Source organism: Macrosteles quadrilineatus, unplaced genomic scaffold, assembly GCF_028750875.1.
Source record: "Macrosteles quadrilineatus isolate MER2022 unplaced genomic scaffold, UCM_ALF_1.0 Scaffold_9__3_contigs__length_116548681, whole genome shotgun sequence".
NCBI lineage: Eukaryota > Metazoa > Arthropoda > Insecta > Hemiptera > Cicadellidae > Macrosteles > Macrosteles quadrilineatus.
Genome location: NW_026542602.1, coordinates 36,451,424 through 36,466,107, shown reverse-complemented (window position 1 = coordinate 36,466,107; position 14,684 = coordinate 36,451,424). Strand labels below are relative to the sequence as shown.

The following is a 14,684-nucleotide window of genomic DNA, read 5'->3' as shown; positions in this document are numbered from 1 at the left end:
TTATAAAAAATCTTTTTTTCCACAACCATGACAATCCTTTACAACAATTATTGTGATACTTTAATTCGTTTTTGTATACAAATAAACAACATTTCCAACAATAAGATTATCACAATAAATTTACAATATTTAAGGGAGCCAAAACAGTTTCCCATCAAATTTCATTGAACCCCAATTTGATCTACAACATAATTTTACAGTAAAACTCGTAATTTATTACCAAATCTATTTCTACTTAATAAATGCTTATTTACAACTCTAAAACTGCTGTTTAAATTACCAAACCAAAATCATAACTGAATAGTAATAGTTTAGTAGTAACTAAACCTACTGCACCAGTATAGTGTTTTTATTTAAGGAGTAAGATCACACAAATATTAAATTAACCTAGCACAGAACACTTTAACACCGCACTTCGAATATCGAAGACGATCTATAACAAAATAAATAAAGTATAAAACTTTTTTTAGTCTGAGGTGAGTTAATCGATGACTGTCAAGTTTGATGATTGATGACTTAGATGATGATTTACAGATGAAAGTCTTGTAGAGAGTTCAGTCGTCTGATCCTGCAGCCCTCTTAGCCTTGCGTTGTCTGGGGCTTTGTTGTTTGACCTTGGGACTCTTGTTGACCTTGGGGGACTTGTTGTCTGTAAATCGACAAAAATAGGTAATTAAAAATCGTTTTAGGAGTGTTTATACTTATCGTAAATCAAATTTCAGGATATTCACCAGTTCCCTCACGTAATCTATGTGACCAGAATAACTGTCCAACCGAGAACAAAGGGTTGAATACAATGCTGTGATCTTTTAATTTGAAGACTTCTAAATTTGATTAAATTTGGATAGTTTACAAAATTCATAAAAAAATAACCAACAATCATCTTTATACTACCTCTGCATGGAAATTATCACATAGCCACACCTCTAAAGAGTTTGCAAAATAGCTTATTTCGGCTTATTCATTCTTGCTCACTAAATTAGCTGATATTTTACTGTTGATTTTTCTCAAAAACATCTGGTAAGCAAATTTAACCTAAATTACATTTTAGATACAACTAAAAAGTGAATCTGTAAGTTATTACAAGTTAAATTATGGTGGTAGGAAAAATCGTGTGAGTATTACGAGCACAAACAGTCATTGCCGCTCTCAAAGTGTTTGGCTCCACTCAGCTAAAGGCTCAAGTGGCAATGACGTACTTTCCGCTGTTAATACACCAATTTCCTAACCCAGCACACACACATGCAGCTCTTGCCTATATCTTTTGATTCCTAATAGTATAAGAGCTACTCAATTTGTATTTGAATTATTAGGTAGTAAAAAAGTGTTGGACTTTAATTTATTCAACTAGTGTTTAAATAAGTAGTTTTTAAACCCATGTTAAAGCAATTTTTTGCACTAAACGTCATTTATTCATTTTAAGTGAGAAGTAATTTGTCATCATTAAACCTAGTTTTGGGGGAAAAACTATCAAAACACCCATAGTCACCTACATTCAACACATTAAACATCTAGCCTACTCACTCATACTCTTGAAGTTCTCTGGGAGCCAGTCGTAGTCGACGTCGTTGGGGTTGGAAGTTCCAGTCTCAACGGTCGGCCGCTTTGTCGAACCCCCGACCCTCTTCTTGCCCACAGACACGAGGAACTGTTGACCTACGACTAGCAGCAGCACGCCGCACGCACCGAGGAACACGTACAGGAAGAATGTCTCTCCGTCCAACCCCTCCTCCAGCTCCACAATGTTCACAGTCTCATTGTACACACCCTCGTAGAACTGGTTACCACTCTGTGCCCCAACAGTAAGGTTAGCGTAACAATAATCGTTTAAATACAAACACAAGACGAGACCCTACAACTGGAAGGAGCTAAGGAAATATTTAAACTTTTTTGTAAAATTTTTGTCATTCAAGTAAGTTAAGCCTGCTTTTCGTTATACACACAAATAATTAATAAGTAATGTTAATCATTTTTTTTATATAATATTGGGTCTGATGATGATTGGAGTGTCCAATCGAAATTGATCACCACTTACCATCTTTTTTGTATATTTACCGTCTTGTGAGTAACAGTAAGCGTAAATATGTTTTAAGTGTTATAAAACGTATCTTTTATTTACCTTCGTAAATTTAATAACACATACAATGCTGATCAAGAATTTATTTATAATATCTAGCCTATTCAGTTTGCTTTATAAACTGACCAAAGTTAATCTCGATTATCGGCACAATAAAAAATTATTGTAATTTAAACTAAAAACTTGGTAGGCCTATGCTGGAGTCAAATATTGATCAAATTGTAATGCGATAGGTCTTGTCAAGAAATTAAAGCACATTTTCTGGAGAAAAAGCTACTGAGTTATAAGCAATCAGTTCTCCATTGAAGTGGAAAGAGCAAACACCTACCTGAACATCCAAATCACTGCTTCCTATCCTTTCACTGGACAGTAGGACCTTTCACTAGTACAAGAAACTGATTGATCATTAAGAGGTGTAACTTGCTTGTAAAAATAACAGCAAGCCCAAGCCTTATGGTCACATGCTTAACAAACTGTACAAAAAACGGAAATGTCCGGTAGACTATATCCAGACCATCCATACAAGGTCTATAATACTGCACCAGTAAATCATCAAGAGTTGCAATAGAAAACACTTTTTTTCAATATAGGCTTAACTTTTTACAATATAAAATATCAGGCTACTTACAGCGTCCCTGTATTTGAGGTTGATGCTAAGGCCAAAGGGACGTCCAGCAAACGACTCAGAAGGAATGAAGGAGTAAGCTAAAGTAGCTTCATGTCCAGGCTTCACTGAGCGCTCGTAAGCCAGCGTAGAGAAGTTCTGGATGTAGAAGTTGAAGTCCATCGGATAACGGAAAGATGCGTCCAGAGTTTCAAGGGTCATGTCTTGGCTACCCTTGTTGAGAAAGCCGACCAAAAACTCCACAAGATGGCCACCAGGGAGTTCTGAAACATAAAATTGATTATTTGTTTTAAAGCCAACAATACTGAATACTATACTAGTCAATCTATTTTGTATGAATTCAAAAGTAAGCTACCGGTACCCATGAACCAGCCCGTAAGACCGGTAACCCAAAAGGCGGTGGAACGGCAAGGAATGGCAAGGCGTGAACCGGTAGGCCTACACGTCCCACTCCTATGGTTTGACAAGAACAAGAGTTTGTCTGACAATTAATTCTTCACACTCAGTGGGAGGTGGGATCAAATGGGATGCTGTAAGATTAAGCAGCAGCATCCTTGTAAAAATTATCAGCCAAACAATTTCAAGCAAGCCTTGTTTTCCAAAACATATTTTACTTTACCAAAAGAGTACTAAAGGCCTAAGATGTGTCATTTCAGACTACTGTATCTGTATATGGTAGCTGTACCAAAAAAGACCCAGTTATTAAATCTAGTGTCACTGCTTCTAAACTAAATTCTAACTCCAACAACTTGACCTTATAAGATTCGCTAAACATGGCTGACACTTAGTTATGATTTAGCCTACATTGAAAAAGATTTACTTAATATAATTGATGACAGTATCTGAAGCTTCACTGAAATAGCAAGATTACCAGAAAATGTTCCAAAACCCTCCCTCACTATAAGGAGAATGACTAACAGTTGAAACTTGAAAAATCAAGTCCTCGATAAGATTGGCTGATTTGTATGTTTCCGTTAACTTGCTAAGACCTATGTTTACAATTTACTTTGGAGGAATAAGCTAAGAGTGTGGGTCTACCTAGATTGGTTCCAGGGACGACAACCGGTTTGGTGAAGAGCACTGTGGACAAGGCGTCAGGGGAGCCTCCACTTTTACCGTCTTGTTTTGCTTCGTCACCATCACCTCCTTCGTCCAACACTCCCGTCTCTTCGCCTTCGCTTTCTCCCTCCACGTCCACCAAGTCGTCATCTCCTTCGTCATCATCAGCTGCCACAAAATGTACTCCTGGAAACATAAACCCACAAGTATGATATGAGAGAAAATGTTTACGATACTGGCTAAAGAAACAGATTAAGTTATGTATTCTTATGTCTAAGGTATGAGACAGCTGACTAAATGTGTTAAAAAACATCCTGATGTTGAGCAGTCTTATTTGTATGGATGGAACATTCCAGTTACCTTTAGCCTATATTCAAAATTGTATCTAAAAAGGCTCACTGACTCACTCATCACTAATTCTCCCACTTCCCATTTACCTAGGAGGCTGAAATTCGGTACACCGATTCTTTGGGCGTTAAATAGGAAAACTAAGTAGTTTTTATTCTGATCGGGCTTTCGGGCTCCGCCTCAGTGGCTCTGGAGTTTCCCATGTTAACCTTATGATTTTTCATATTTAAAAGGAATTAATGAATCTTAACAGCTGTTTCAATTAAACAAGTTGGTTCTGTTCTATGATGTTCAATAGCATTAAAGTTACAAGGATTACCAACAGGGCGCAGCACTATTATTTTTATTTATTTATGACAACAGCTATTTTGCAACCAAAAGGTGAGTGAGCGTAGCAAACGAACTTCAACCTGGAGGCGAGTTAGCGTAGCGAACGAACTAACCTGTAGGCAAGTGAGCGCTGCGAACGAGCTCCAACCTAAAGGTGAGTGAGCGTAGTGAACGAACTTCAACCAGGACTTGATTGACCCATGCGAATGCTTATGAAGTTAAACGGGGCAAAGCCCGCGGGTACAGCTAGTTATATTTAAAATATGAAGTCATTTATTGACATCTTAAAATATTGAGGATGATGAGTTGGCGCTCAAAGTGTGTTGCATGTGGTTTGAACCATAAATGAAATGTTGACCAAGGAAATTAGTTTTGTCCAAGACAATGTTGGATACAAGGCCTCTCAAAATTTGAATGTTGATTGTGTACTTCCGTAAAGTATAGTTTATGACATAAGTTAGAGTAATTCAGTAGAAGGCCTACAAATCCACACAGGAGTTGTTAAAACTAACTTAGGTTATTATTGTATTTAGTGTTCACTCAAGAATGTAAGCTCTAAAGTAGAAACACTCGATGAATATGTTCCTTTTTAAAACGTTTTTATTTTGATTAATCAACTAGTTAAAAAGAGAAACGAAAATTTAGAACAAGATGATCACATCCTTAGCTACTTTTGCTAGCACACGGCATATTATTACTTCAACATAATTTCCATCACAGGTCTAATAATAAAATAGCTTACCACTTTCGAAAGTTAATATTACAGCTGGAATAGCCAGGAGAAACAGTAGAAATAATCCTCTCATTTTTATGGAAGCACTGAGACAACTGGTAAATAGAATGGCTAAATCAACTGCACATAACCAAAGTGACACACAACACGGCAGACAAAATCATACGTCGCAATGATGGCGGCTCCGACGTGGAGGTGAAAATAGCAAACATGGCAGGTCACAACGCATTCAGTGTTTTGAAAGCCAGTAGAATTGTGTGAGTATTGAGTACCACACATATAAAATACACTTCTGTTAGGATAAATACCCCCGCCGCAGCAAACCTGCAGACTAAGCGAATTTCCATATGTCTGATTGGATTTACACTAAAATGTCTACTTAGTAGGCGTGTCTACTTAGGCGCATAGTAACACTTTAATATACTAAATTATTTGTTTTTTTAAGCTCTACAAAATGGTTTGAAAAGATTTTGCAATATTTTATTTTTTTTGGGTCAAAAATGGGAAAACCCTATTTTTACCCCATAAAACCCCCCGTAAACCCCCGTTCCCATAGTCCGATCATGCTGGTTCGAGAACTCGTTCGAGTTTATCCCGCCTTACACCTTCAAACCAAATTTTATCAAAATCGGACAAAAATTACTCAAGTTATCGTGCGGATGGACACATATATATATATATATAGATATAGATATAGATATAAAAATTTGAACGAATGGTGTTTTTAGCCTCTGGGGACATCAAAATGAAAAAGTAAATCGGTCCCGGGCCTAGGTCTTACCATGAGACCTACGGTAATAGCTACTTCCCTATAGGGAAATTCGCTAAAAATCATTTGAATAACGAAAGACTACTTTAAAAAATATGTTATAGTCATAAAGTAAATTGGAATTAAATGACTATCTTACTTGCAATTTCACAATAAAGTTATAATAATTAATTACAGCCAAGGATAAAACCGTTGATTATATATCATCCCCTTGCGGAGATCTATATTCTAATCAACGATAAAAAACATACTCGTTACGTTACAGCTTAACTTAGGTAAGAATATTTGGTTTTTAACTGAAGATGCAGCGAATAGGCTGGTTTGTTAGATAGTGTGATGCAAAAGAAGTGACGAGGGCCTTTTTTCCATCCGGCGGATGTATAGGCTGGGTGGCTGTTAGATTTTTGGGTTCAGTTACTTCTGTAGGTTGGGGGTTGAATAGGTAGGCAAGGTTTTGCCGTTTTACACTCCTTTAACACTATACGTGTTCCACAGTTTGGTTGAAAATAGTGCGATTTTACATCGTGGCTATGTTTCTTTCACATTACACCTTTTATGACCTTACGGTGAGATAAATGTGCATGTTTACCAAATCACAAGAAAACAGTCAACATAGTGTTCTGACAGGCCAGAGCTTAAACTATTAACATTGGCACCAGCTGATCATTTTTGTTATCCATATGCACTGGCTGGTGAGCTCACGTTCGATTAAAAATCGTGCAGTATGAAAGCTTGCATTTAACTACAATCTACATGTACCACTGACCATGACTTATGGCCACGGTCGGCACGGCAATCGTCCGGTTTAGAGACAGTGGAACGGGTACGTCCACAATGCACGCTGGTTTTCCGAATCAGACTGTCAGCGCCGATTAAGTCAGACTCGGCGCGCTTATTGTCCCATGTTAGTAAACGTAAGTGGCCATAGTCACAGAAAACATACTACAACCGGTTATAGTAGTATGTTTTCTGTGCCATAGTGCACCTGCGCGCCGATTATCTGCGTGCAGGTAATCTGACTCAGATTTTTACCTTACGGGTACGTCCACAATGCACGCTGGTATAAGCAGGGAGTCAGATTCAGATTTTCGGCGCCGAGTGTCTGACTCCGATGAGGTGGCCATAATACAAGCAGGTTTTAAGCTGTACCTGTCTGTGTTGAGACCTATTTAAGGGATACATACATATATTTTCCCGCAACTTCTTTCGGATGACAACAGTTTTTTATTTTATTTTATTTTTATTTTTTCAGAATGAGCTTGCACACCTTTTATGTAATCATCATAAAAAGCTTTGGTGGATATTTGGTGAGCTTGTGCTCGATTTTTATGACAATTGAATAAAAGGTGTGCAAGCTCATTCTAATTTTTTTTTACCTGTTGTCGTATGCAAGAAGTTGCGGGAAAATATGTATGCATCCCTCAACCTCAACACAGACAGGTGCAGCATACAACCTGCTTGCATTAAGGCCACCTCATCGGAGTCAGACACTCGGCGCCGACAATCTGAATCTGCATCGTGGACGTACCCGATACTGCAACACGGCATGGTTTTCTGCCGTCGCCGTAACCTTATAGTGCGAAAGCTCTCATTATGCTCTTCTTTGCACTAGTAAAAAATATTTACCTCAAACTATAACAGTTTATTTATTCTCCATAAGAATAACATGGGAATTTTTAATTTACAATTTTCTCCGGAACCAATAACCCATACAAAAACACTTCAATATACTGAATTATTTGTTTTTTTAAGCTCTTCAAAATGGGCAAGAGGAAATTTGGTAAATTTTATGTTTTGAGGGTCAAAAATGAGAAAAACCAATTTTTACCTCATATATAACTTTGTTGATGTCAGGCACAATATTGTTTGTGTGTAGCGAAAGTAATTTTTATGTCAGGAAAAGACAGCTGATCACTATTTGTTTTTGGTGTATGGAAATTAACGATTTTCGAAGATCTCAGCTGTATGGAAATGGGCTAATTTCGAATACAGGAGTGATGAAAAACGTTTTTGAATTAATTAATGAACTCTGTACTTACATAATAAAATTAAAAAATAGCCACCATATTGGAAAATGGCGGACATTTTTGAAAAAGTGAAATTTAAGGTTTTTAAAGGAATGAAAAAAAAGTTGAAGTCCTCATTTTGTTGTTTTTTTAAACACAATAGTTTATGAGATTCTAAATGGTGGCCCAGAGTTAAGTTGTTCACGGCCCTGTATATTCCCATAGATAAAACATAGTGCCTTAGACTATGTTTTATCTATGATATTCTCATATGGTTCATATTATTATTCATCTTGTAAAGTCACTAACTCAATAAGTAATGTCGTTAAGGTTTTATACAACTTGATTTTGACAAACTAGGCTTTAACCCAATTACTATAAAACTATGACCTTCCTCACCATAGGTGTTCCCGTGGGGGGGGGGGGCTGTTAACCAGTAATCACAATTGTGGAAGAAAACAAATCCAATCGAGCACAGAGGAGCGAGCACGGCCCCCCTGGAAATGGGGTTCAAAATAAAGAGCTCGGTCATTGATGCTCTTTTTTCCAAACAGGGGTCAGTCTTGTTGCTTGGCTCAACACCCCCCCCCCTATGGACCCCATATTAACCACATTTTTAAATTTTGCAGTAAAACTGTAAATAAAATTAAACTGGCAAAGCAAATTTGGGTACAAAAATGTGTTAAATTAACTACATATTGTACCAACATTTGAAAAGTTCCGTTGACTCCTTCGATTCCCCCCCAGAAGTTGTTTTTTAGGTCTAAGGTTTTTTTGTAAATCCAAGCAGTCTGCTTCTCTGCTAAATTGATTTGACGATTTGAGCAATCCGCTAACCTGCTAGAGTGATCCAAGCAGTCTACTCCTCTGTTAAAGTGATGAGCCATCTCGTTCGTTTACCAGCTAGAGATCCAAACAATCCACTTTCCTACTAGAATAATCCGAGCCGACCCTAGATGGCAATGATGAGCGTGCATTTTTTTCTGGTTTAATTATTATCGCAGGAATTGTATGGTCCCTTCATGACAGACTTTTTACTGGGAGGCTTCATAAGTGGACTGTGGACTCTATGGTTGGACATTTCCATCCAATTGGTTTACAAATACTAAGTTTTTTGGCAAAATTTCAATAGGTACTATTAAAATTTAAAAAATAATAAAGTTATTACTAATTATGATGATAAAACTGAGACACTACTACGTGCGCGGGGGTACACTAGACCCCACAATGAACGCAGTAGCCTACTGTTAACACAAGCATGCGCCGCCGGGGGTATACCAGACCCAGGGTGGTGATAACAGGTCAATGAGTCAAGACTAACAACCCTGCGGCCAGATGATAGCACTTTTAGCCAGGGTTGCCACCATACTTGTAAAATTATGACAAAATTACCAGCGTGCACGTTTAAGGGTTAATTCACAGTGCATCTAGAAGAAAAAAAAATTTTCATCCTGTGGTAAAATTGAATAGATTACTTGGGTTCTGTGTGGAGTGTGGTGATGTTGATTGAATATTAATCTCTATTCTATAATTTTACAGATAAGTTTCTCTAAGTGATAAGTTTTACATATAGTCCAGTCAATAAAGGGATTGTAGAGGACATGGAGAGGGGGAAATTTTTTTTCTGCGGGAATGTGTTCGGGGTAGTTAGAAGATAAAAATACCAAAAGTCCCCGCCCCTGGCCCTGCTGCTTCAACGGGGGGGAGGGGGGGGGGAAAGACCCCAATTTTTAGTTTTTTACTTCTACACTGAAAACCGTGCATCGTACGGAAAAAATGTTAATTATAAAAAGAAAGATGATGAAATTCTCTACAAGAATGGTCATATTCATTTCTTCCGTATATGCATTGGTTTAAAAAATATTCTCAAAATAATATAAAAATTCTTGAATAAATTGATTTTTCACGGTTTTTTTTTCAATTAAGATTATATAATCCATTAGCCTGTTGTTGTTTCACATTAATTAGGATAGAAAACAGGTGTTTGAACACTAACTATATAATATATAATATATAATATAATATATCAATCGTATATATTGTGTTAAAAATAGTTTATATAAATTTTAATAAATTATGTATATTTGTCATGGAAACAAGTAGTTTTGGCATAATTATTACATTAAAAATTAAAAAGATTATGTTTGTAGCTACATTTGTCCAGGTTTATCTATAACAATTACCGAAACCAAGACTTAATACTATTGTTCATGGTCTCTCCATAATCCAATTCTTGTTTATTAGACTCAATATCTATACTGTTAATACTGTTCTATGAAATGGCAACCATACAAAGTAGGTATTTTAAACCAAGCGTGAATGGAGAAGAGTGTAGGATGAGTGGCGCGATCTTGTAGTCTTGTTAGTGACTAAGACCGACTTATTCCTTAGACACAGGTTAAGTAATAGCCCATTCAGCTAATGGCAACTAAGGGACCTACAGTTTATAGTGGAATCCGAACCACATTTTTGCCTTGGTAACTTAATTACGAATTGGTTAATTATCAGGATAGTACTGCGGATAGTCGTAGTACTCACCCGTGCGGACGTTAATCCACACCAGCGAGTATCGCATCCACCTTGCATGCATATAAATATCCACAATTCGTATAAGAGGGGTGACATAACCGTATCTATATCATTATTATGGGTATTTTTGAGGTTAATATAAATAATATTTATGCTTAGAACATAATAAACTCTTTAATTATATATTACCCTCATACATGAGCCCAAAACGTTTAATTTGAGACATAAATAAGGTCTTTCGGACAATTACTTCAAAAGATACGGCAAGAAATCTAAATTTCCAAGATGGCGGCAGTTTTTTTCAAAATGGCGGCCGTTCCCTAACTGGGATTTCTTGGGACTTTGTGTGGGCCACTCAGGACATTGTTTTGAACATTTCCACCAATTTTCAGCCTGTTATTAATTTTGTCCGGGTCATAACCTAATTGCACTGGACTAATAAATTTAAACTATACAATATCATATACAAAGATAGTTTCTAATCAGAACTCCCCCCCCCCCAGGGACCGCCACTAGTCAGTAGATATTCATTTGAACAAAGACACCAAAATTATAGTAACCAGGAACAGTTAATCCCTTAACCAAGTTTTTTGCAAATGCACTCAAGATTATAACAGTGCCAGATGTGCAATTTGTGCATGCAAGAAAATGTCCAATAAGAGTTCTCCATTATGCCAGAACTGCTAAGGTATCTTTTTACATGAAATGCCCATTCTGATGAATGAGGAAGATGAAGAATATACAGGCCTGCACCGAATTCTCACTTTAATTGATAGCCAATATTGAGTCTAATCAACAAGAATTGAATGATGGAGATGTCCTAGATGGTGGTTTTCAGTTCCAGATGGCACCAGTTTTTGGGACAGAAGTCGGACCCTCTCGTCCCAAGTGAGCCAGACCATGAACAATAATATTAAGTTTTGGTTTCGGTAATTGTTATAAATAAACCTGGACAAATATAGCTACAAACATAATCTTTTTAATTTTTAATGTAATAATTATGCCAAAATTACTTGTTTCCATGACAAATATATATAACCTATTTAAATTTATACAAACTATTTTTAACACAATATATACGATTGATATATTATATTATATAGGTTAGTGTTCAAAACCCTGTTTTATATCCTGATTGATGTGAAACAACAACAGGCTAATGGATTATATAAACTTATTTGACAAAAAACGTGTGAAAAATCAATTTATTTAAGAATTTTTATATTATTTTGTGAATATCTTTTAAAATAATGCATATACAGAAGAAATGAATATGACCATTCTTGTAGAGAATTTCATCATCTTTCTTTTTATAATTTACATTTTTCCCGTACGATTCACGGTTTTCAGTGTAGAAGTAAAAAACTAAAAATTGGGGTCTTTCCCCCCCTCCCCCCGTTGAAGCAGCAGGGCCAGGGGCGGGGACTTTTGGTATTTTTATCTTCTAACTACCCCGAACACATTCCCGCAGAAAAAAATTTCCCCCTCTCCATGTCCTCTACACCCCCCTTTTGAGCATTCATTGACTGGACTAATAGGGTGTTTTTTTTATTTTATTTATTATTTTTTTTTTTTATAACTACACATAGAAGACAAGCTAAAGTGTGTCAATAGATAACAATAGTATTGTTTTATGTATTTAATGCAATTTTTATGTATTATTATTTGTATTATATTTTTATTTATATATTAGTTTTGGATGTATTAAAACACTTTTTAAGATACAATTGAGTTCTCCATTTACCCCATTCTGATTGGCCTATGCTGGATAAAGGATGGGTAGCAAAATGACGAAACAAGTTATATATAAATCATAACACATTATATTTACAATCATTCAGATCCACATGAAAACAATTTTTACAATAACATTTCCTTCTACATTATGCTGGGAAACAGAAACGTTTTGACTTTCAAAATAACTCATTTTATACTATAGGCACATGTTCTGTTACCAAAACTATACAATTATTTACAAAATAGATAACTATAAAAAGTTTGAGAATCTTTGTATTTTAAGTTCCATTCAGCATGGCAAACGTCTAAAATTTTAAGAAAACTATTATTTTTAAGGTTTTTTTTCTAGCAAGGCAAGACGAACAATATGCTCTTATAACTACTATAATGGCACTTTGATTGGTTATAAGTTTCAACAACAATAAGAGCAAAGACGACATTGCTGTACCTTAAAATTAATAATTTAAAAGAACGAACAATGAAATAACGTTGGGGACTTAGGATATAATTTTGATAAGAGTGCATTCAAACTAAAATATTACTGAAATTTGTTAATCCTATTGTAAAAAAACAACAGATGCAAATAAGTAAGAGTGGTAAACGATTGTTACGATTCTCTTACGAGAGTTGAAAATTATAGCTTATTGGCAAAAATAGAAAATGTGATATTAAACTGTGAAAGATTATAAACAGATAAAAATCCTATAGTCTGTAAAAAAACTTAATAGCGCTACATAAAACAACATTTATGCAGCTTACACCTATACTAACCTATCTAAAATACTTTTGTTAATATACAATTAATTACAGTCTTTGTTACTATGTTACAAATCGACTAAATCTTGCTAATTTTGTTACATCAGCAATATTAATAAATTAAAGAGTTAAGTAGGAAAATGTTATTCACAAAAACTTTATATAAAGATGACTTAGGTTTCATTTTCAAGAGAAAAACACATACTGTATAATGAAATCGTCACCAACTGGTGTATACAATTTATCATGATTTTTTATCAGTTATCGTTGTTCATCTTTAAACAATTAGATTTACATCAAATACTATATTGATTTGCTGTAAAGATTTAAAGAAGAAAAATTGCAATTAATTATTGGTATAAAGAATTTAGAATGACTTTTCAATAAAAAGTCTTGTTCTATTGTTTTGCAAAATGTAATAAACATTACCGGTACAAATTCTATGTTCAAAACATACAGTTTTAATCATGACTAGCAATGAAACTTTTTGTGAATAACCTTGAGAGCATTTCTTATTTATAAAGGCTTATGTTAAAAATAAATTAATCCTTAGTAAAAAAAATAAAATATTAATAACATAACTAAACATTTATACAATAATTTATTAAACCAGTACATTCCTAGTGGTACAATTTACATTTATAGGAAGGACATCTTTGTTTTTATAATGACTTATGTACTAGCTGCCTCTTTGAATCTATGACATTAACTTCCTTTCAATATTGCCACCATTAAATACATAACTATTACTATTACGCAAATAAAAGAATGTGGGTGGAGAGGGGAAATAGAGAGGTTCCTTTCATCGCACATCAATAAATCTGTGTTGTGAATATTTTATTCTAACAATATTGAAACAAAACATTATTTTCTAGGAATCTCAAAGTGACCCACATCAGAATTTTGTTTAATTTTCCATACTTAAGTAGACATCCTGCTAGACCCCCTGTATTCAAGTAGAAGTTGTTGAATGACCGTTTAACATAGTATGAATTCTTGTCAAAATCTGAATTTTGACTTTAGTTTTTGGTACAGTACTATTAGATTTGAAAATGACATAAAAGCTGCTAAAGTTGTCCTTTACATGTACCTTTGTTAAAAGTTTGCACATGTGACGGACAAAAGAGTTACATCAGCAAACTTTGTCAATCCAATTTAAGCGTGGGAAATGGATGTCTACTTGATTTCAATCATAGATTAAATTACCAAAAAACATAATAAGCTGGACGAAAACCGAATTAGGATGGCAGCACATTCGTGAAAAGGAAGTGTTTTAGACAATTAACCCTCCACAGGTGACAGACACTGGTACAGCTGTGTAGGACTAGACATGTTACAGGAAGGAGTCAGCACTGCGGTTGTCTGCGAGGAATGCTGAGTTTTGTCGTCACAAAGCCTCGTCGCCCGACTGGTAATGGCCGTTGCGGTTCAGAGGCTGCTTCTCTGGCACGTCTGATGACGGACGGTTACGCTTGAAGAAACCACACTGCAAAGATAGAGAAAATATTTTGATCATTGAGTAACTGTAGTGAATATCATTATGGTGCAGTTTAAGGGGTGGAAGGATGAATGGTGTGCTTATTTAGTAACTGACTAAGGCCAGCTGATCGCTAAGCTCTAGAGCCAAATTGTGAATTTGTAAAAACAATGGTTTACATTTTTCTCAGGATTTAAAAACAACCTTAAGCAAACGTTAGCAATAAGGAAACTTAGAT

The 14,684-nt window shown here is 35.4% G+C and overlaps 2 protein-coding genes across 4 annotated transcripts in view; both read right to left on the bottom strand.

Annotated features, from left to right (window-relative positions):
* Positions 1-5,336, bottom strand: LOC129002563 (translocon-associated protein subunit alpha). Its single transcript, XM_054430456.1, has 5 exons — positions 5,182-5,336; positions 3,741-3,947; positions 2,706-2,965; positions 1,525-1,789; positions 1-649 (listed from the first exon to the last, which is right to left on the bottom strand). The coding sequence occupies exons 1-5, from the start codon at positions 5,243-5,245 to the stop codon at positions 555-557; spliced, it is 891 nt and encodes a 296-aa protein (XP_054286431.1). The 5' UTR covers positions 5,246-5,336; the 3' UTR covers positions 1-554.
* Positions 5,337-12,239: 6,903 nt separating this feature from the next.
* Positions 12,240-14,684, bottom strand: part of LOC129004409 (integrin alpha-PS2) — a 206,879-nt gene continuing 204,434 nt past the window's right edge. For all 3 annotated transcript variants that reach the window (XM_054432985.1, XM_054432984.1, XM_054432986.1), the window contains one exon: positions 12,240-14,455. In XM_054432985.1, coding sequence (XP_054288960.1) covers positions 14,357-14,455 — 99 coding nt within the window. In that variant the 3' untranslated portion in view covers positions 12,240-14,356. The remainder of the gene's footprint in view (positions 14,456-14,684) is intronic.